Source organism: Rhinolophus sinicus, linkage group LG05 (assembly GCF_036562045.2).
Source record: "Rhinolophus sinicus isolate RSC01 linkage group LG05, ASM3656204v1, whole genome shotgun sequence".
In the NCBI taxonomy this organism is placed as follows: domain Eukaryota; kingdom Metazoa; phylum Chordata; class Mammalia; order Chiroptera; family Rhinolophidae; genus Rhinolophus; species Rhinolophus sinicus.
In genome coordinates, this window is record NC_133755.1 from 4,773,766 (window position 1) to 4,796,772 (window position 23,007).

The 23,007-nt window shown below is 38.3% G+C and overlaps 1 protein-coding gene across 10 annotated transcripts in view; it reads right to left on the minus strand.

Annotated features, from left to right (window-relative positions):
* Positions 1-5,895: 5,895 nt before the first annotated feature.
* Positions 5,896-23,007, minus strand: part of KIDINS220 (kinase D interacting substrate 220) — a 91,879-nt gene continuing 74,767 nt past the window's right edge. For 6 of the 10 annotated variants that reach the window (XM_074331660.1, XM_074331658.1, XM_019755948.2 and 3 more), the window contains 5 exons: positions 21,506-21,538; positions 14,181-14,309; positions 12,279-12,377; positions 11,045-11,281; positions 5,896-8,482 (listed from right to left, as the gene is read on the minus strand). In XM_074331660.1, the coding sequence (XP_074187761.1) occupies positions 7,220-8,482; positions 11,045-11,281; positions 12,279-12,377; positions 14,181-14,309; positions 21,506-21,538 (1,761 nt within the window). In that variant the 3' untranslated portion in view covers positions 5,896-7,219. The remainder of the gene's footprint in view (positions 8,483-11,044; positions 11,282-12,278; positions 12,378-14,180; positions 14,310-21,505; positions 21,539-23,007) is intronic. The other 4 variants (XM_019755954.2, XM_074331661.1, XM_074331659.1 and 1 more) reach the window with 1 other exon arrangement.

The window sequence follows — 23,007 nt, forward strand, 5'->3', positions numbered from 1 at the left end:
TAAACAGATAGCCCTTTCAAGGACCCCAGCCCTGTTTAAAAACAAGTAGGCAATCATGATGATATAGAAAATAATGCTAAAGTTATTAAAATGTATCGTGAGAAAATGTAAGCATCGACTCATCCTTAACTAACTAAAGAGCAGTAAGATAAACATAATGTGCAGAGCCGGCATTCCAGAACCACACTGCCTGCACGTGACTCCTGGCCCTGCCACTTAGTAGCTGTGTGGCCTTGGAAATCACTTCAATCTCTGTTTTGTTTCTCATTTGTAAATTAAGGATAAGAGGGATTACTTCATGCAGTTCTTGTGAAGATTAAATTAGTTAATATACATAGGAGTCTTAGCACATTGTCAGGCACATAATATGTGATATATAAATGTAAGCTATTTCTGTTATAATAAATGCATAACAATGCGTTAAATATCCAAAATGAATACAGGATGAGGACTAACTGGCAAAATATTCAACATAAAAGGTTGAATTTGGCGGGTTAGTGGGATATAAATCTTCACTAGCCCATTACTGTTGGTAAAGCTACAACTCAACATGACCGTGCCAGAAATTAAAATAATGTGTCCCACCAACCCAAGCAAGACTCCATCAACAGTAGGATGTGCCGCTCTTTTAGGAAACATTAAGGGAAAAATGCTGCCATGATGCCATGACATTTCAAGAGAGTCAAAATGTGAAAATATGTGCATCTTAGAATTGATGAAATACTGATAGGAAGAAACTGGAAAGTGGTCATGAGTTAGATTGCAGAAGAGTTTGTTGGAAAACAAAATGTAGACATAGTCTCCTTTTCCCAGGACTTCTGAGGGTGGGAGCTGTGTTTCCCAGACAGGCGTGGTCACTAATGGAGGCTTAGCTTCCCGTTAACTACCAACTCCACACTGGGGGGAGGGGCCTCCCAGGGCCACGTCCTGCCACCTCTGTCACCTACAAGGAGAAGCACCTGAGTGGCTCTTGCCGTTGCTCCAGGAGGAAGAAAGTTTAAAGAACTGAGAGCAACAGTAAGTATGTATTATAAATATTTATAAGCAAATCTTAAAAATCAGGCAGATTATGGATGGTCTGAGACTATCTGGATAAAAGGGGATTCTAGAGGAGCCATCAAATGCTTTTCCTTACCCCTTTCTTAACCTTGCTAACTCTCCTTGTACCCTGCACCCTGGAGATCTGTTTACTTTCTCACATGTATGGAAAGAATTAGCTAATTGAAAACCACCTTCCCCTAAGTTAGATGTTATGATTTTAATAGACGTCCTTACCAGAATGAAAGCTGCATACAAAGTAGAACTTAAAAGAGATGTCAACAAAAAGAACTAACTGCCATTAAAGTTGAAAACAAGGCGAGTCACAATGTTTAATCCTCCATGGATAATCCATGTGAAGTACTAAGTGGAAAAGACTCCTATGTACTCACCAAACATTTGCTCTTCCTCCGGGGCATACAGCTAACCTAATTTCCCAGCCTTCCTTGCAGCTCAGCACGACCATGTGACTTAGGAAGGCAATAGAAGTGGGCATACACTACTTCCAGGCCTGGGCAATACACACTTCCCACGTGTAGTCCTTCATCCTCTCTCCTTCCCTATGTATCCGCGGAATACAGAAGACGGGGCAGAGGACTCTGAATCTTTGGAGCCTGGTGAAGCCACAGGATGAAGAAGCTGGGTCCCTGAGTCTTTCTGTCCACTTAGGTAACACTGGACTGTTACAGGAACAAGAAATAAATGTCAAATGTATTAAGTCAATGACATTCGGGGCTATTGTTACAGTGGTTAGCCTATCTTAATAAAAAAATTTTCAAACACCACATACTGGTCCACTCATGTATAAAATATTCAACACAGAATCTGAGTATAACACACTTATCTTAGGTCACACCTATCAGAGTGGTCAACCTAAGATAGGGAATGATAGAGAACGTTGAGGGGTGATCAATGAAAATAATAAGTAATCCTACCGAAAGAACGTTTGGAAAACTGAACTACAGATAAGGTAAACCCACATATCAGATTTTCTGAAGTGGTCCAGATATTAAATATACTCATTATAGTGATGTATCCCGACTTGGGCTCAGAGAAAACAGGCTCACCATAGTGAAGTCACACCTGAAAATATTTTCAATATCTTAAAATAAAATGTAGAGTTGAACCATTCTAATTTGATTCTATAATTCTACAAATATAAGATGGGCATCTCCACAAAAGCAAACAAAAGACTTAAACCACATTGGAGGATTTTAAAATACATCCATGTAAAACATATAGCCTGGCACTTTAAAATGATAGCACTTATCAAGATGGACTATGACTATCCTTCCCGGGGAGTTTTTAACAAAGCATGGTATTATATCTTAAAAGACTTCCAGAGTCACAACAGAAAAGCTTACAGGGGCCAGACAGGTAACAAGGTGGGTGTGAAGATATAGGGAAGAGTGGGGCCTGTGAGGAAACAGCACCAGCACAGGGTTAGGGCATTCAAATTCAGTATTTTTAAGACACAGTGTAGGATTTGTGGGCAGACTCTCCAAGGTTAGGTAAACTGTATTCACTCACTTAACGAGTATTGACTGAATGTCCACTATCTGAAATCCAAGGTTTTCCCATGTTACTGCTCTAAGGAATGTTTTATGGTAAAAATAGGATGAATGCATGACAATGTAAAAAAAACACACACACACACAAAAAAAAACACACAGAAAAAGAAACAACTTAAGGCATAAAAAAGAGTGAAAAGAACTCTGGTAAAAGACAGCGGAAGAAAAACAGAAGAACTCAAAAAGAAAATAATTTCTTCATAAATACAACTAGAGTTTTAATTTGCATTAAATAGAACAATACGCAGAACACAGCTTAAAAAGTGCAAGTGTCAGGAACTATGATAATTTTGAAAATAACAATCTAACTTTTTATTAAACATTTGACCAAGAAGGTGCTATAAGATGTGAAATGACAGGTTAGGTGAGTTTATTCACATGGTTTTTGCTCTACATTTGGGCTTTTACCTAGTTTCGTAAAAGGAACACCTCATTAAAACAAATTCAAGTTTCACAACTACCAAGAACAAAGAAAACTGGTAGTGGTGACAGATGTCCCTTCCCCAGCCGGTTACTGAATGGTAGGCAGTGTCTTCTTCACCCCAGTATGTGTGGTGGGGAAGCCAGCTCTGAGAAGCTAACGGAGTTGTCAGGAGGAGTGGTCTACGGCAGGGTACTAAGATCTAGAGCCCTTGTTGCCTTGAAAGAAAATGAGGTCAATAAGTATAAAATATACGTTAACCTTGAAAATGACAGTGAGTAGTCAAGATGATATCAGTCATTTCAAACAGCTTCTTAATTTCACTAATATGGAACATGGAGTTCTATATTCTGTTTGAAAGTAAAATTTCATTTATTCAAGTTCTAATAAACCAGTTTGACGTATTATTTCATGTTTTGTTAAAACTAAGAAAGGGCTCCTATGATATGGCACCCGTGTAAATAACATTACAAAAAGCATAAACAGAAAATGAGGGACTTAAGCGTAGCATTTATAAACAAGTAACTGCTCATTATACTCCACAAGCAGGTTCAGAATCTTTTGTGAGCTTTAAAACAATCAATCGCACTGCCTTTATTTTACAATATTATGTAATTCATCTTTTTGCCAATTTTGGTTGGTCATCCCTACAGTTAGGTCCAATCAACGACAGTTTTATTGACTTTCAAAGAGTCATTCTACTAATAGCCTGGAAATAATTGCTCTTCCTTCTTGACTGACCCTCTTATTCCAATAAATTCTTTCCTTTCTGAATGCCTCGCCGTAACTGGGAATTCATCACACAGATGGTGCAGTTCATCACATAGCCACCCAGGCCCCACGCAAAAAGTTTTGTGTGTGGACTGCCAGGGAGCCCTCGTTACAAAACCTTTCAAAGACACACACAAGCCAGGGACAGCAGACTTGAATTATCCAAGGCTGTGCTTTGCTAGTAATTTTACTTAAAAAGCTTTGACCATAGAAGCAACAGTGACGGGTCTCTAGCGATCATTTAAGTGTCTCTTACTTAACCCTATTTCTTAAAATGATGAGACTATAAATTCTGTATTTGGTCAGAACTGTTTTTCAACAGCTGGCTTAAAATGACTTGAATGTGAAAACTAATTTTTCATATACCTTAGTTTACACTGGATCCTCTGAAGATCTATCTATCTCAAGGGCAACATTTTCTTCCTAGGCACTAACGGGTTTAAAATTATGTAAGATTTTAAATTCTAATTAATGGGTTTCAACCAAGGGTTCTCAACCTTTCTGAAGTGACAAGTGTTAAAAGACCACCTAGAGTGGGCTCCCTGTTATATACGAATATCTATTTTTCAGTTCATTGGCATAATTATGGTCTATGCTTAATATTCTGAGGCAGGGAAGGGTAGGGGCACCACAACCTGGAAATTAAAAATGCAATCATTTTGGGATAGCCTACCCAGGCCGGCCCACCCCCACCCCTACCCAAGCAAAAGAATCTCCCCGTCTGTTTCTTCACTTTGCCAATTGTCAGCCTGTCTAGAAGAGCACGTGGGGGAATAAAGGAGCCTAGATATTCAGTCTCAAGTGTTTGCCAAAGAAGTTTGTATTGCACTTGCCCTGTTACCTGCGTATTCCCTCAATGTCCTTTATCCACAAAGTAAATGGGAACAGTGCTCTCTAGTGGTCTCTTTTCCTGGTCGTTATGTTTATTTACTCTGCATTTATAGCCAGGAATTCAGGATTTTTAAACTCTGGGATACTTCTACATAGGCTGAGAGTTCCTGGTATTACCAAAAATTATGCAGTCTTAAAGCTGTTTAAATTTAGTGGTTTAGCCAGAAGAATAAAGGATTTCATTTCATTCAAAAATATTTTCTAATGGTTAGTATTGTTGAGAAAAAAAGATCATGATTACAATATCTTTTACTGCAGCACTGGAACACGCAAGTGATCGAAAGAGTTCTCAATTTAAGATGAGAATTATAGCAAAGAAGTTTCTAAAATGATCTGGCTAGGCAATTAAAATTATTCTGCTACATAAAATTCATGTAAGTAAAATATAACACAAAAACAAATTTTCCTGTCAACAATGAAAACATTACTTTAGTGTCAACTGCTTCAATTTCCCAGAATGTGAGAGCCGACCTTCAAACACTCAGCCCTGTGAGAGCCGTACCAGCTGAAATAGCAATGTCTTCTTTCCGTTTCTAGTCTCGCCTGCAGAAAGGTACTCCGCACGTCCAAGGTAAATGGATCTGGCTAATATGCTACCTGAACAGAACTATCTGTGGCTTAAAGGTAAAATGGCGTGTAAAATATGGAAAACTACATGATGCCAAATCTAAAGGACCAGCAAGATTAGAGCACCGATTTCCATTTCTACCATTTTCCACCCAGCTTAAAGAGTTTTGCATATGTGAGAACCAGACTGAGCTATGTATTATAAATAGACACACACACACACACTCAAAGGGATGGTGATGTGACTCAATAACCCATCTGGTTTGTCAATTTCTGTAACAGTATGAAAAAGCAAACTTTTCCAGAATGTCCATATAATGACTGATATCCTCCCAGGATCTGGATAACCTACTTCTTGTTCCTACAGAAATGCGTGCATGGCACGGAGTTACACTACTGGGTGCTCATGCCTCGGCAAAGCACCACTCAGGCCCTGGACCTGAGGGCCAAGCTCTCTCAGAGTGACAAGTGGGGGCAGCTCAGGACACTTGTGCCGTAGCATGACTGCTACGTGAACCTGAACGTCTTTAGCAAACTTTGGACATATGAAAAAAACAAATACACAAATTAATTCTTTACTTATAATCAAAATGTGAATCACTATCCCTGTAGTGAATAAAAATTCATGAGTCAGAATAGCATGCAAATTTTTTATTTTTTTCTAAATCTATTTGTACACTTAATACTCTAGTAATAACTTCACAGGCAGTATAAATATACTACAGTGATATCAAGCTGCATCTACTCAGCTAAAAAGGAACAAAGTAATTGCCTCTGAAATAGTTACCAATTATATAACATTACAAACTAATAAATACTATAAATACAAAATGTTAACATTTCAATATATAATGTTAATGACATCCTGTCTTTCTTTTAGTTGACTAAAACATTTGTTAACATCATGCAAAATAATCCTTCATGAAAATGTTAGATTACACTCAAACATCAAGGCAACAAAACCCAAAAGAGTAACTATTTAGTGCAATGACTGGTCAAGTAAATAATTTATTCAACATATTAATAAAAATCCATTCAGTGAAAACCACCTCAAATGTAACACTAAATTTAGGTAATTATACTATACATCTACAATCTCACCATCTGTAATCTTACCTGTGACTGACGATATACTGCCACAATTAATTCTACGTAAATAAGCTATGTTAAAACGGCAAAATTTCAACGCATGATGACATTTCTAGTCCACCGAATACTTAAATGTGATCATTCTCTTAACTCTGCTAACACTAAATGGAAAGTCACACCAGTTTCATCTTCTTTTACCCTTGCTTTGTTACGTGTTTTTAAACTTTTATTTTGAAAGTACTCCCCTTCTTATGATCCTCCCCCAGAATTAACATGCTGATTTAGAAACAGGTGAAGTAGATCAACTCCGCCCTGAAATAGAAGGCAATGATTTAGTTTTACCTAATTAAATTTCCTTGTCATTTGTTAATTGTCACTGACCTTTCTGACGGAATTGCTTCATTATCTCATTCCATAACTATTTATTAGTGCCTATTATTACCCATGTCTTCCTCGATTCTCCAGAAAAAGAATTCCACGTTTCCCCCCTCACAGCTAGGCTAAGAAAAGTTGGACACACAGTTTAAAAGAGTTAGAGTCGGCCAGTGTGCATTCTCAGGTAGATGGATGGTGCTTGAAACCAGGTCTGGCTGGGACTTGGAGAGACGAGCGTCCAGGTCACAGGGAAGGTACTGTCCCCTCCCCGCAGGTCACTCTCTTAGAAGCTCGTAATGGCCCAGTCACTGGAGTGACACTCTGGGCACTTTTGACTCACTTTCTTATCAGTTTTAAAGCCTTCTTTATCATACGTTTTCTACTTAAAAATTTAAAACCCTTTGATAAGCAATTTGTCTTGGATGGATTCACCACAAAACTCAGGTCGATTTTGTCACCGGGCACAGTAATCCCATCCTACTTTTGTGTGTTTTTCTTAAAGAATGCTCTCTCTTTCTTCTCCAAAGCCTGTGCTATCAGAAGAGGCGACTGAGTGCAGCTCTGGAGGATCCTTCGAGAGCCTCGTATAACTTGAACGCTGGCTTCGCTTGTGGGTTATGCCTTTCAGATTTTCATTTTGAACAGCGGTTGAGTTGGAACTGGAAGCAGGCCTCAGGATGACTTGGGAAGTCTCCCTAATTCCCTCCATTTCATCGAAATTCTGGTTGGCTCTATTAGCCGGAGCACTGTTGTTGTTCAGCGTCACGGTACTGGGTGTTCGGTTCAGATTGTAGGCTTTCTGACACGCTGGCCAGTTCTCTTCAGGGCTGCTGGCTATCAGGCTGCACTCGGAAGGGCTTTTCTTGTCTTCTGAACAAATGGACATCCGAGTTATAATTGGATCCTGCAGGCCGCTCAAGCTATGTGGCATTCCCCGTTTCCCACTGTGGCCGTCATCTTCAAGCTCGATGAGATTTGCTTTTTCAAGCTGGGAATCGTCAGCGCCTTCGTTGTGAAGAGAGTGGTTGGGAGAGCTTTCGCTGGATCTCACTCCTGAATCGGAGGAGTCCTTTTTGTCCAGGAGGGCATCTGACAAGTACTCCTTGGCTTTAATGAAGGTTCTGATTGGCTCGGCACTGTGCTCCGGAGACTTGGACACTCTCTCTGCTTTCCCTTCAGCCTTCTTGTCTTTGTCATCTTTGAGCAGTGGAGTATTATCTGATTCTTCTGTCCCAGATTCCTCTTCATCGCTTGGAAGTTTCTGGTAGCGCAGTCCACCCCCCTTCAGCTTCAAGTCGGTCTGGAAGAGACTTGACCTTTCTGAGGACTTCCTGCCTGGGAGCAGCTTACTGCCTGCCTGATCGGACTTCTCATCTTCTTCGGTGATAGGGTCCAGGGGGGAGGCATCACTAGTGGAAACCCCTGATGAGGAGTAATCGATAACATCTGCCCGCTTCATTAAAAATGACTTCCTTCCATCATCTTGCTTTGGTTCACTATCCTTCCCTTTTTCCGCTTCTAGATTAGAATGAATGGAGCCCCCTGATGAACTCTGACCCATATAATATGTGCTGTGTGGAGAAGATCGGCCACTAATTGTTGCAGAGCCCGGTCCCCCTTCTAACTGCGACATCTGAGCAATATATTCTCTATAGGCATCTCTATACTCAGCCTGCACCTTATCAGTAAGCTTTGAGATTTCAATACTGGAATCCTGGGAATTGAGACTCGAAAGACTTGGAGTTCTGCGAGTTTGTGACTGTGAAGACAAAAAAAAATTAAGAATTCAAATAAGAAGAAAAGGGCTTAATAAGCATCAGTTTAGGAAACATATACCGGGGTGCCAAAAAAATGTATACAAGTGGACACTTTGGTCAACGTTGCTCAAGCAGCAGTTCGCCGTAATCAGAAGTGTCTGGACACTGATGGTAACCACTTTGAGCACCTCTTATAATCGCAGAAGTCAAACGTGACTTGTATTCATCTTTTCTTATCAGTATATACTGAGTATTGCAATTTCAATACAGTTTTCCTTTCTTAAAATGTGTATACATTTTTTTTGGCACCCTCTGTATGTACACTAAGAATTTTTAAAGTCCTCGACGTACCAAATTCTTTTAAAAGAGTTCTACATAACAGTTTAACAAAAGCTGTGAACTTATGGATAATTTTACTTTTATCAGAAAGCCTTATACATTTTAATAAAATTAATTTAATATTAAAAGTATAATTAAAGATTGTATTAACAACTAATCTTAGCACTTGTTTTTATAACTTTAAACTTTTAATTTTAAGGCAAAAGCCACCCTCATCAATACAATGTATAAATTCCCCTTAGAAAAGAAAGATTAGAGTTAATATATATCTCAAAAATTAAATACTCCTGTTTCAATATATGTTCAAAAGAAACTTTCTCAACTTGTAAGACATGATGTTTCAACTGAAGGTCAACTTTCAATTCCAAGTAAGAAAATGTCTCAACATTCCAAACAAACAAACAAACAAAAAACAATTTAAAAGGAGTTAGAGTTCAAAAGAAAAGATAAATAGAGGATCCAAATGCACAGATGAAAATATTTTCAAAAGATTAATTTCCAATGTGAAGTTTTAGGATTAGAATTACTTTAGATCCTAAAAAAGCTATCAAATGAGTAAAAAGTACAAATTAATTAAAACAGAAGGGAAATGGAAGAAAAAGAATTAAGGAAGCTGAGGGATGAGAGCAAAGCTAAAACAAAGAGACAGAAATAAGGCAGAGTATTCCTTCTACAGGGCGAACATGACCCAACCCCAGAAGGTCCCCTGGGGCCAGATTCAGACTGTCAGCAGTGAGTGCCACCTCTGCTCTCAAATGCAATGTGTACACCTTTTGGGGGAATCCATGAGGTCTGGACTATTTCCATAGAACATGACTCATTTGCCTTTTTACTCTCATTCTCACAACAGTGAGGGTCCCCTGAGGTTTTACCACTGGCGACCTCACACAGCTTTAACGCAGAAGCAGACCTGGGAATCCACTTGCTTTCTTTTAAGTCAGGCATTAAAGAGATTTGCAAAACAATGTCATTTTTCACTAAATTTTGTTTTGTTTTGGACAATATTGTCATTTTTTATAAAATGTTAACATGTAATTTGTTTATTTTTAAATAAATAAATATTCTCAAAGTTTCTCAGTTTTTATTTCTAACATAGTAAATTTCTAACAACAGATAAAACTTACATGATCCCCTTTGGGGATCTTCAATAATTTTTAAAAGGGTATAAAAGAATTCTGAGGCTTTCTTTTTTTAAAAAAAGTTTGAGACTGCTGCATTAGTGGGAAGACTGTGCATTTCCGGGTCATGGTAGGAAACACCAAGTATGGAAAAGCAGAGGATGAGGATTTCTGAAGAAATGTTAAAAAGAATCCCAGGGGAAGGAAAGGAACTACTGTTGTTGAAACATGGAGACAAAAGGGCCAAATGTGGACTGTCACATTGCAAAATAAGGGATTATTTTATCTTCGTCAATAACTAGTAATAAAATGGTTTTCCAACTTAAATAAGGTAGATAGTACGTAGAAAAAGATAGTAACAATGAAAAAAATATTTTTACTACCAAACAAGACACGCTTAAAAATGGCAGACCTACCAGGTACTGCTTTTCCTAAATATTGCTCCCTTTTATTCGAGCTTTTTTGCAGCCACTTACTTTTTTCCTCCCTCGTCCTCTCTTTTCTGTACCCTGCTCTGTTTCTACCTTTGTTGACTGCTCTTCTGATTCTCCCCTTACTCCTGCTCATGTGTCTTTCATTTTTGTTTTCATTCCTGATCCTCTCCTGTTCTCCCTCTTCTAAGAACACCCAGAGGAAGAACTCACCCGTACCTAACATCAGGTAATAAAAAGAACACAAATATCCATAAAAGCACCTACATACTGAAAAGCCAAACTGTGGTGCTCAGAAGGATCACATGTGGCAAGCTTTCTGAGCAAGACCTATTCTGGCCAATGGGTAACGAACGCAACAGGAAAGTAGCAAGTGAAGCATGAATTTTGCTACCCATCTGAACCAAAGTAGCCCAGTTCCCATTAACTCTCTATGCCACTGCCCTATTTTATTGTTTTCACAGTTCTCATCGATTTCTGAAGGAATCTTGCTTTGTCTGTTTTGCCAACTGTCTTCTCCAGAACACAGCTCCTGGAGCACAGCAAGTCCTGTGTCTTGCTCACTTTGGTACTTGCTCACCGAGTAGCTTCTGAATGACATATCAATGCACCAACATAATTTCGGTGAATTAAATATTGCCCCTATTCATCAGTAGAATGACATTTTAATAAATACCTGCCAACTGAGGTTGCTGTGACGTGGGGCGCCTTCATCTAGACCAAGTGCGTTCAGTTCTTCAAAGCTGAAGTTGAGCGTGTAGGGAGTTTGACTGGAAAGCTCAGTGTGAGGCAGTTCATTGTGTGAAGACCGACGAGCAGATTCACCAAGAGGGCCCGAGCCGCTGTTGTTTTCACTGAGTGAACGTGGGTCTTCAGGAACCACTTGGTTTTCTGCATTTCTCATTTCTAGTACCTTCAGAGAGGAAAGAAGAGCATTTATATCCACACTGACAAGTCCCATTTTAGAAGCTTTAGAAATTATTTTACAAATACAACATTAAAAGTAATTATATTTGAAATGAGAAAATACACTTCCAGTAAGTGAATTTCTAATGAATTTATACTATATCTGCTTATCTTTTGTTTTAATTAATACTAAAAGTAATGGCAATAATCATCATATGTATATTATACTCTAATTTGACTATTATGTTATTACTTGAGTTTCAAATTTAACTTGAGAAGAAAACAAAAAGCAACTGGAGTGTGTCAAAGAAAGCCAGAGCTGGGCAGTAGCTGAAGCAGTACAATCAGGTTTTACTCAGGAACTATTGCAACAGGGGAAAAGAGACCTCCAAGTAGAACCGGGCTCAATTCCAAAAGCACCATGGACACGTGGGCACTTACAGCACAGGGGGTGGGGGCCGGTGGATGGACAATTGCTAAGAGGAAACATCCAGGGCAGGGAGGATCCTGGCTGAACCTATGTGACAGGATCCTTGCTGAGGGCAGGCCAGGTGATCAGGTATCACCAGGGGGTGGGGGTGAGGAATTTGATCAGACACCGAGGGAGATGAGACAGGGAGTGGGGGTTCTTTATAAAGTGACTTCACAGGATTCCGGCCAAAACTGGACAACGTGGGCCTGACAAGGACAGACACCAAGGCCAAGGCCGAGAGGCTTAGAGGAGCCTGACCAAGGCAGGTCAAGGACAGAGTCTTTGCCAATGAAAGCAGGAAGAGCTGGCAGTGGCCTCTTTCCCAAATTTCCAAGTGAAATGCCACAAGGCAAAGGTTGCCAAGTGCTGCTGTGTATATGCTGCCCAACAGAATATACAAGGGTTGTACAGAAGCATAAAATACAGTTTTTACTTTTTCTTTTACTATAGAAAAATATCAGTTTAGACCAACGCTTACTGGTACTTTTTTATAGCATGTTGTAAATAATTCTGTTAATATGAAATATCTTACTGTGCTTCTAAAAAGATGCCAGTCTCCAAAATTCATATTCATTTCTTTCTTCAGTTCGTCAATATTACACTGAGCTAATACACGGCCATTTATGTTTGCCTGAATAAATAGAAAGACAAAAGAAATATGACATATTCTGAATTACTAGTGATTAAAAAGTACATTTATATATGTAGCATTGAGAAAGTCATTAGCGATTAGACAATATTGACCTGAAAAAGGTTATCCCATTTAGGAATATACTGAACATGACGAATCTGAACAACATAAGCTACTCCGTATTTTCCCAAGTATCTTAAGTACTCAGGTAAAACAAATCACTCTTCAGGGACCCAAGACTAACCCTCCCAACTGTTTCCAAAACTACCTACCCTGCCATGAGTAATAACACGACTGTTGTTCTCCTCTAATCTTGTAAACCATGAACAAGAATGGAAGCTGTTGGGAGGTGACAAAGATGGCTGTCATTGTGTTGGTCACTGACGAAGTTCGAAATGCCGTAAGCTCTGACAAACTTGTTTATCAGTTTATTGGATAACTTCAGCCATAAAAAATGTCCACCTACTAATTTCCCAGTCTATTAAATTCACCAAAAATGATCGTATCACTATTAGGTCTCTGTAATTCTAATATCCCCCAAATAAGAAACGATGGAATTTTCTTTATTAATAATAGGCAGCTTACTGATTTTACACAGTGCAAAAGCAGACTTTATTAACTGTGGTAAAATTATGGAATACCTGCGTTTAAAACTGATGGAATGTTCCGTTCTCCAGTTCACTCAGAAGAGTGTACAGAGCAAGCCCTTGGCAGAGGTCCTGCTGTAGAAATGGAGGCAAGTGTGCAGCACTCAGAAGCCAGCTGCTAGGACGGGCTTCAAAAAGCCAAGGTCTGGGAGTCAAGAGCTGGGTTCTGATGCCACCCCCATCCCCACAGGAGCCATACTGGACCTCACTCTGTCATGACACTAAGCAGCTGCCTGGAGGCCGGCAGGGGTGCACCTCGGAAAGGCGGTGCTTGAGGCTGCTGCAAACAGCAATCCGCACGAACCAGATCTGCATGGAGGCTGATGGTGTCCGAAACCTTTCTGACTAATGGAGGTGGAGATTAGTAAAATTGTATCTATGTGTGCTCACAATTCTTCAAAAAGCATTTTAGATGCCATGCTTTACAGTGTGTAAATATTAGAGGCTTGCTATTAATGTTCTACTTCATTACATTTCTCCGACAGAAAAAGTGTAACTTAGAGGGAACATCTGTGTAAGTGGGACTGAGCCTTGTTATGGGAAGCTTCCTCAAAAACCCAGGGGTCACTGTCCAACTTCGTGGTAGCTACTAGAATTGCAAGAACAAGCTCTAGGAAGAAATAAACTTCTTCAAATTTGTTAGCCTTGCAAACCCTGTGAGGTTTCATCAAATAGGACGTGATCAGACGTCCTTTAAGACATGAAAGTGAGAATTTGGGGGAAATGAAGCAAGTGTTATTTACTTTGATAATTATGAAATCACAAATAAATATTATAATTAAAGAAAATGTAACATAAAAGGCCTTCAAGGTGTTCTACATTGCATGTTAGAAACAGGAGTTCTTGTTTATCTAAATGTGAAATCCCGTAGCACTTTGTATTCAAGGCATTTCTTACTTGCATTAGGTCATTTTAAAAATACCATTGTAACAGAGCTACTTTATTTTCCCTTATCCATTTATAAACTAAGGGGTTATAGGGCAATTTAGGATACAAAATAGAGGATCCCGTTTCCATGTAGAGCTTCCCTGTTTCAACAGAAAACACACTCTGAGAAGCTAAGTATAAAGCGTCAGCTGTGCAGAGGGCCTGTCTGGCAGGCCCATCTCCCGCACCCTGAGCCGTGCTTTGTGCGGGCAGGTAGCAAGTACATCACCTTTTTTATTGTGGCGCAATACTGCGGCAGCATGCTCTGCTCCAGCCCTTCTATTTGTTTCAGCTTCTCGCATACGGCATCCACACTCATTGAATTTAGCGATATTGTTCCTGAGGCTGGGCCTGATCCCTAGAAAAGTTGTGGAAAAATACAGGTATGAATAGCACACAATGTCAGATATACGGAGTCACGTGACAGAGACATGCATGAAGTTATACTATGAAGTACCTCGATTAACAAAGTTTCAAACTAAAAAACAGATGTGTGTAATATGGGGAAATTTCATTAGGGAATAGCTTTATCTACTTGTTACACCTTAATGAGCAGCTTTTATACAGATACAGCCTGATCAAAACCACTTTTGTAATACACAACATTCCATGAACCAAGCCTAGGGTAACTTCTTAAATGTTTACAGCCTAACCACAAGAAAAACGGGCACACTCCTTAAAAACAGAAGGACAGGGGTTTTTCCAAGGGCACAAAAGGGGGAAACTACTGATGCCTATATATAAAAACACAAAAGGTCAATCTATGAAATAATTTTGAAAGTGCCTAAATGGCTTCAAGTGTTTCTACAGAATAAAATCATCTCCTACAGCTGAAATTTTCAGATCTTTAGGGACCTAGATCTTCCCTGTAAGAATGTATGCAAGAATCATGTAAATAGAAAACAACCGGATTGCTTCTTAACATGAGAAAGTAGATAAACCCATTACAATTTGGTCTCATTTAAAAGAAAAGTCAAAATCCTGAGTAATTCTGTATTTACTTAGAAGAAAAGCATTTTCGGAATGTGGTGACATACTAAAGTATCTGCCTGTGGTCAATTATGTAAGAATCCCCTCAATTACAGACGAGGTGTAGAGGGGGTTAAGTTTTGATTTCAAGGTTGCAGAATAAATAGCTGGTTAGTAGCATATTTGGAGCAGAATCCTAACATAGCAGGTCTTACAACTTCCCATTTTCTTGCTCCAAATGGCTATTTTTTGAAGAGTTGATAGAAACTATAACCACAACAAAGAGTGAAATCACGCAGTTCCAGTGCTTTTCCTTCTGACTTATTTCACTTAGCCTAACACTCTCAAGATCCATCCATGTTGTCACAAATGCCAATATTTCATTTTTTATGGCTGAGTAGAATTCCGTTGTCTGAGTATATATGTACCATTTCTTTATCCATTCATCCATCGAAGGACACTTAGGCTGTTTCCATGTCTTGGCTATTGTAAATAATACTGCAATGAACATAGGTGTACATGTATCCTTACAAATAAATGTTTTCAAAATTTTCAAGTAGATACCTGGAAGAGGGATTGCTGGGTCATATGGTAGTTCTTAATTTTTTGAGGAAACCATACTGTTTTCTATAGTGGCTGCACCAATTTACAGTCCCACCAGCAGTCTGTGAGGGTTCCCTTTTCTTCACATTCTCTCCAACAGTTGTTATTTCTTGTCTTATTGATAACAGCCATTCTAAGATGTGTGAGGCAGTATCGCATTGTGGGTTTGATTTGCATTTGCCTTACAATTAGTGATGTGGGACATCTTTCCATATGTCTGTTGGCCATCTGCATGTCTTCCTTGGAAAAGTAACTATTCAGGTCCTCTGCTATTTTTTAATCAGATTGTTTTTGTTGTTGTTGACTTGCATGAATTCTTTATATATTTTGAATATTAGCCCTTTATCAGAGGTATTGTTTGCAAATATCTTCTCCCATTTGGTTGATTGCCTTTTTTTGTTTTTGATGTTTTTTGTTTCGTTGATGTTTTTGCTGTGCAGAAGCTTTGTAATAGTTTGAAGTACTCCCATTCATTTATTTTATCTTTTACTTCCCTTGCCTTTGGGAAGTTCACAAAAACCCCTCTGAGACAAAGGTCCATAAGTTTCGGGCCTACATTTTCTTCTATGTGTTTGTTTCAGGTCTTACGTTTAGGTCTTTAATCCATTTTGAGTTAATTTTTGTGTATGGTGTCAGATAGCAGTCTAGTTTCATTCTTTTGCATGTAGCTTTCCAGTTTTCCCAACACCATTTATTGAAGAGACTCTCCTTTCTCCATTGTATGTTTTTGGCCTCTTTGTCGAAAATACACGTGTGGGTTTATTTCTGGGCTCTCAATTCTGTCCCATTTGTCTGTGCGTCTGTTTTTCTGCCAGTATCACACTGTTTTAATTACTGTAGCTTTGCAGTATAGTTTGAAGTCAAGGTTTCTTTTTTCTTGGGATTTCTTTGGTTATTCAGGGTCTTTTGTGGTTCCATACAAATTTGAGGATTTTTTGTACTATGTCTGTGAAAAATACCAATGGGAGTTTGATGGGCATTGCATTAAATCTGTACATTGCTTTAGGTAATATGGCCACTTTAACAATGTTAGTTCCTCCAATCCATGAACACGGGATATCTTTCTATTTCTTTGTGTCTTCTTCAATTTCTTTCAACAATGTCTGGTAGTCAGTATACATGTCCTTCACTTCCTTTATGTTTATCCCTAGGTATCCTTTTTGTTGCAATTCTAAATGGGATTGTTTTATTCATTTCTGATATTTCATTGTTAGTATAGAAATACAATGGATTTTTGTATATTGCTTTTGTATCCTGCAACTGTACTGTGTTTGCTTATTGTTTCTAATAGTCTTTTGGCAGAGTCTTTAGGGTATTCTATACATAGAATCATCTGTAAATAGTGAGAGTCTTACTTCTTCCTTCCCCATTTGGACGCAGTTTCTTTCTTTTTCTCACCTGACTGCTCTGGCTAGCACTTCCAGTAGAGTGCACAGTGTTGGATAGCAGTGGTGAGAGTGGGCATCCTGTCTTATTCCTGATCTTAGAGGAAAAGCTTTGAGCTTTTCACCATTGAGTATGATATTGGCTGAGAGGTTGTCATATAAGGCCTTTACTATGTTTGGTGCTTCTATACCCATTTTGAGTGGATGCTGTATCTTGTCACGTTTTTCTCCATCTATTGATATGATCATATAATTTTTATCTTTTATATTGTTAATGTGATGTATCACATTGATTGATTTCTGTACGTGAACCATCCTTGCATCCCTGGGATGAACCCCACTTGATTGTGATATATGATCCCCTTTTAATATATTATTCTTGGCTTGTGGTTTCTCTTTCAATATTTTGAGTATTTCGTTCCACTCTCTCATGGCTTGTAAGGTTTCTGCTGAAAAATCTGATGATAATCTACTAGGGTTTCCTTTGTAAGTTACAGTCTTTTATTCCCTGGCTGCCTTGAAAATTCTTTCTTTGTCATTAACTTCTGATAATGTTAATATAATGTATCTTAGAGAAGGTATTCTTGTATTCTTAAGATAATTAAGTGTTCTTTTAACTATGTGAATTTGAGGGTCCAGCTCTTCCTACATATTTGGGAAGTTCTCAATTATTTCTTTGACTAGGACGTGTTGCTTCCTTCCTCTCTTCTCCTCTGGTATACCCATGATCCTTATGTTGCTCTTTCTAATGGAGTCAAATAGTTCTTGTAGAGTTTGCTAATTTTTTAAATTCTTAGTTCTCTCTCTTCTTCCACGTGAATCACTTCTAGATTTCTATCTTCAAGCTCACTAATTCTCCCTGTTCTGCTCTATTTCCAATGCTCTCTAATTATTATTCATCTCATTTATTGAGTTCTTCAGCTCCAGAATTTCTCTAGTTCTTTTTTATAGTTGTAATCCTTTTGGTAGAGCACTCCTTTTACTCATTGAGCTTTCATTCCTGAGCTCACTGAACTGCCTTTCTGAGTTTTGTTGTATCTCATAGAGCTTTTCACAACCACAATCTTGAATTCTGTAGTTTAAATCAGTCTTCCATATCTTTAAGTTTGGTTCTGGAGACTTCATTTTCTTTCTGAGCTACCTTGTTATTTATATTGGCTATTCTTGGTAATTGGATTGTTTCTCTGCCTGTGCATTTCAGGTAGTGAACATTTCTGTTAGGTTTTGCTTTTAACAATTTGGTGGGTTGATAAGTAGACGTCTTTCTTTTGTTTTCCAGTAGACAGTGCTACAATGCAAGTTTTTGTTTTCTCTTTCCTGCACTACAGGCACATCCAGGATTTTGGTGGGACAGTGTTATCTAGGTTGTGAAAAATATCCCATGTCCCCCAAGGCGGTGGGTGTCCCCTCTGTGTCCAGATTGCCTGGGCGTCAGGGCACAACCCCCATGCTGGGATGTGGCAGGCAGTGGGGCTCCGGCCCTGTGAGTTCCCGGCCTGCCTCCTGGTAACAAGTGGCTGGCAGCCACACTGTGCTATGGAGGTGTCTCAGCTGCTTCTTGCAGGTTCTGCCTCTACTGGGTTCCACCACGACAGATGTGTGGGTGTACAGGAGGTGGGCAAGGGGAGGCAGGTTCACGAGTCTTTGGCTTTGCCTCCTTGCCAGATGGTTGTCACTAGTCCGCAGCTGCCACACTGCTGGTCATTGTCTCCACCGTCATGGGGTTTAGCCGAAATGGGAGCTGGCTACTCAGGCAGGAGTGTTGTTTCTGCCCTGCCCCTCCCCTCCCCACCCCCGCCTCATGAGGCCTGCGGCCTGACTACTCTCCCACAACCACGTCAGCTGGGGCTGCAGAAGATGCTGGATGCCAGACTGCATCTCTGTCCTCCTCCAAGGCTTGTTCTGACACGCCCACCTTCAGAGGTACTGATGCTCGGATTTCTCAGACGTATTTGTATATTGAGCAGAGAATTCTTTGTTGGATTATAGTTGTCCAATTTGTTGTAACTTTAAGGGGAGATACAAAGGGGTCTTCTCACTCTGCCATGATGCTGATATTACCTCATTCTATGAATTTTTAATAGCCATGTTCGTTTTATCTTTTCTTTCTTTTTAAACATCTTTATTGATATAATTCGCATACCGTACAATTCTCCCATTTAAAGTATACAATTCAATGATTTTTTTTACATATTTACAGTTGTGAAACCATCACCACAGTCAATTTTAGGGCACTTCCATATCCCTAAAGAGAAATCTGTCCCATTAGCAGTCATTCTCCATCTCCTCCGACCTCACTCCCAGCCCCCGGCAAGCACTGGTCTACTTTCTGTTTCTACAGATTTGCCTGTTCTGGCCATTTCATATAAATGGAACCACACAATATGTGATCTTCTGTAACTAGCTTCTTTTACTTAGTGGAGTGTTTTCAAGGTTTATTTATGTTATAGCATGTATCACTACTTCATTCTTTTTTACTGCTGAATATTTATCTTTTAAATGTTCTTTAATACTGACTTTCAAACATTTTTATTCCTCATCCTGTCTCTTCTCTCTGGATACATTTATGCTTATTTACATTTTCTTGGTTCAAAAATCACAAATTAACAGTTTAACCATCAAAGTAGATAACGATTGCACTGGATTATAAACTCAAAGAATAAAATAAATATCCATGAGTCCACACTAATATAAATAATTGAGTAAGTAAATGAAGAAGAGACAGTTTTTCCTCATAGGACTCCAATTAAGGTAGAAAAGGGAACCAGAACATCAGCATCAGGAAAGCACCACAACGGAAGAGCCTGCACACAGGGGCAGTGGGTAACAAAACTAGTGGGCAAAAGGAGACGTAGGAACAGGGCATTTGCAGAATTTCAAAGTACCTCCCCCAGGTGTTTATTCAGTCATTACAACGGGAAAGATAAACCTTTGCAGTGTTGAAACCTGGCCGACACCGCCTTACCCAAGTGGTCAAGGTCTGTACTCCCAGTGGTCAGACGCAGGACCATCACAGACCCCCTGGGATGTACTAAGAAGGGAACAACAGCATCATGCCTGTGGGTCTCTTGCCAAAGATGTACAGCCTCCTCCTAATCATGAGGAAACAGCACCTACGCCCATGTTAGAGGAACAGTCTATAAACTACCTGACCAGTATTCTTCTAAAGAGTTCAAGGTCATGAAAGACAAGGAAAGATGAAGGAACTGTAACAGATTAGAGAAATCTAAGGAGAAAAAAGAAAACACACTGGATTGGGTCCTGGACCAAAAAATGACATTAGTCAAAAAACTAGCGAAATTAGTCTGTAGGTTATAGGACTGTACCAATTTTAATTTCTGCTCTTGAAAAATATACTACAAGTAGGAAAGATGTTAACATTAAGTGAATACTAGTTTTGAGTCTTTTCTTTAAATCTAGAATTATTTTAAAGTAAAAAGTTGGGTGTTTTTTTAAATCAGAAAAGAACTCCATTTCTAATTGTGCTAAAAAAGCACAAGTATAACAGACATGGAACAGATGACCTCTGTCAGCTTGCGGGGGAATGTAAATGTTAGAGTATCTTATTTCCACAAAGACTCTGGGAATTCAGCAATAGAGACTTTTCCTTTAAAACGAAAAAGTCCACATCATTTTACTTTCATGATCCTTTAAAAACTTTTACATTTTATCAATTATTTTAAAACGTATTTTCTCCTTCATTGTGGATTATGTATTATCTCTGAACGACTTTTAGAAGCTTTATAAGAAAGACAGACACACATGGACATAAGCTCCCTGTGATTCCTTCAAAGCTACAGTCTAACTCGATTATTTGTAAAAGTTGGGCTTTACCAAGATGAAGGGTAAACTATCAATAAATAAAATGTTACAATATGCTTCTTTGAATAAAGGAGAAATGGTAATTACCTGCCAGGTCTTTTCTAAAATACTCGTATATAATAAATTTTGAAACCAAATCAATCTTAGTAACCAAAATAATGATTTTTGTATAGAAATCTCATAAAAGGAAGGAGAAAGAGTACAAAAGTGATAAGGAAAAGCATATGTAATAATTCAATACGTAGATTCTTAATAGAAAACTAATTATGTCACTTTGACAATACACAGAATGGTAATACTCTAAAGTTTATCATGCATTCTTACTTGAAATTTACCTGGTTATAAGTCAAGAACAGATAATTTCAGTATACATCACAATTTATTAAAACTTTTCTTGCTAACCCAGAGAACTGAATGCAGAAGACGTTAGTTTGTTAAAATGGTTAAATATAAATTTCAAAATGCACACAAATCAACATTTCTCCAAGCTAAAGTAAAGCTAACAAAACAGACTGAAATTACCTTGATGCAACTGTACGATTTTATAATGTAAGTAGATTAAAACTACACTCTGAAACATTATTGGTAAACTTATTAAATAAGCTTAGAACTGATTAGCCAGAAATTAGTGCCATGCAAAGGCTGAAAGCAGCTATTATAATAAACCCAAGGCACTGAAATGAGCACAGATTTATAAACAGCCCAGCAGGAAGCTGCCAAAGATTGCTTCTAATGGTCTAATAAGAAAATAAGATTTCACTGAAAGTTTCTGTACCTGTCTCTGTTTGTTAAACCCAAAGTCACACGGCTTTAAGGAAGGAATAAAACAGAATGAAGGACACGAGCTTCAAGTAAAACATAAAACACACACATATATATATATATAAACATAGGCAACACTTGTCATTCCTTTTAATTTTCCCGTAACTTTAAACAAACAACCTCTACAGCAACACAAAGCCAAGACACAGTCTCTCTCTCTCTCTCTCTCTCTCTCTCTCTCTCACACACACACACACACACACACACAGTAGTTTAATTTCATTAACATGTGCTTGGTAATTTGAAAGCAGTACTCTCAAAATGTATATTCTATTAAAAGAATAAATCATTGGCCATACGTTCAACAAGAAAACCAGGTAAATCAATTTTGTTATGAAAAGTCAATAATCCTACTACATACAAGTTTAAAATTGTTAAATATTCTCATTTAAAATTGCAACTATTTACTGAAGACCAATTTAATAATAAGATCTAATCATTTGGAACCATGTGATCACTTCATAAATGAAATACTGTCTAGCTACACTACAGCTAATGTTCAGAAACAGCCTTTTCAATTTGGGGTTTTATTTCTTGGGCATGAGCACATGATACGTGCACTGAAGATTACCGTTTCAAAAGAAAGGCCTTAAGAACCGTGCAGCTCAAGAAATTAAATAATGTAATGATGAAACATACCTATCTGCATACTATGATTAACATAACTATTCTGGTGATGTAGATTTTTTTAAAACTCTCTTTCAAAGCAGAAACACTGCCATTAATTACTTTTCTGTGTCTACTAGGTAGATGGTAAATATTCCTAAAAAAGTTAAAACAATCTAGAGACGACTGACAATACTGATTCTCAGTTAATTTACAACGCTGCTTTAATAAGAGAAAGGGCAGGGCTTTGCTAGCCTAATGTCAGATGTTTTTCTTTCTACATATTCATTATCTGGAGCACTTCATGGGAACTCTTGTTTTCTAGTTTAAGTATCAACCTTATTATAAGGAGACTTTTTAGGAAGTTACTATGGATATCTGTGGAGACTTGAAAAAAATATCAAAAAATGAGTACTACACTACAAGAGACCCAAAGCACAAAAGAAAGCTATTGTTAATCTAGTTGGAAAATGTAATTTAACTCTTCAAACTACATGAGAAATAATAATTAGGCCAAAGTTCACAGATGAGGCTTAACACCATGTTTTAAGGGCAAAGTTTTAAAAAAGTACTAAACGATTGCAGTGAATACGATTTTGTTGTTTAACTTTTAACTGTACTCTAGGATTTCAATAGTATCATTACTACAATATCATATTTCTTTGAAAGTATATCGATCAATTTAGTTGTGGTTTATTAATTATTCAGGAAAAAAGTTTTCTTTGAGTTGAAGTCTGGCACAAGGACTTTTCAGCCGGAAGTAGATACAATTTTTCACTATATTATTAATGAAAAAATAAGCTACTTCTTTTCCAAATTGAAACAGAATGATAAAAGCGCACTTCTGAC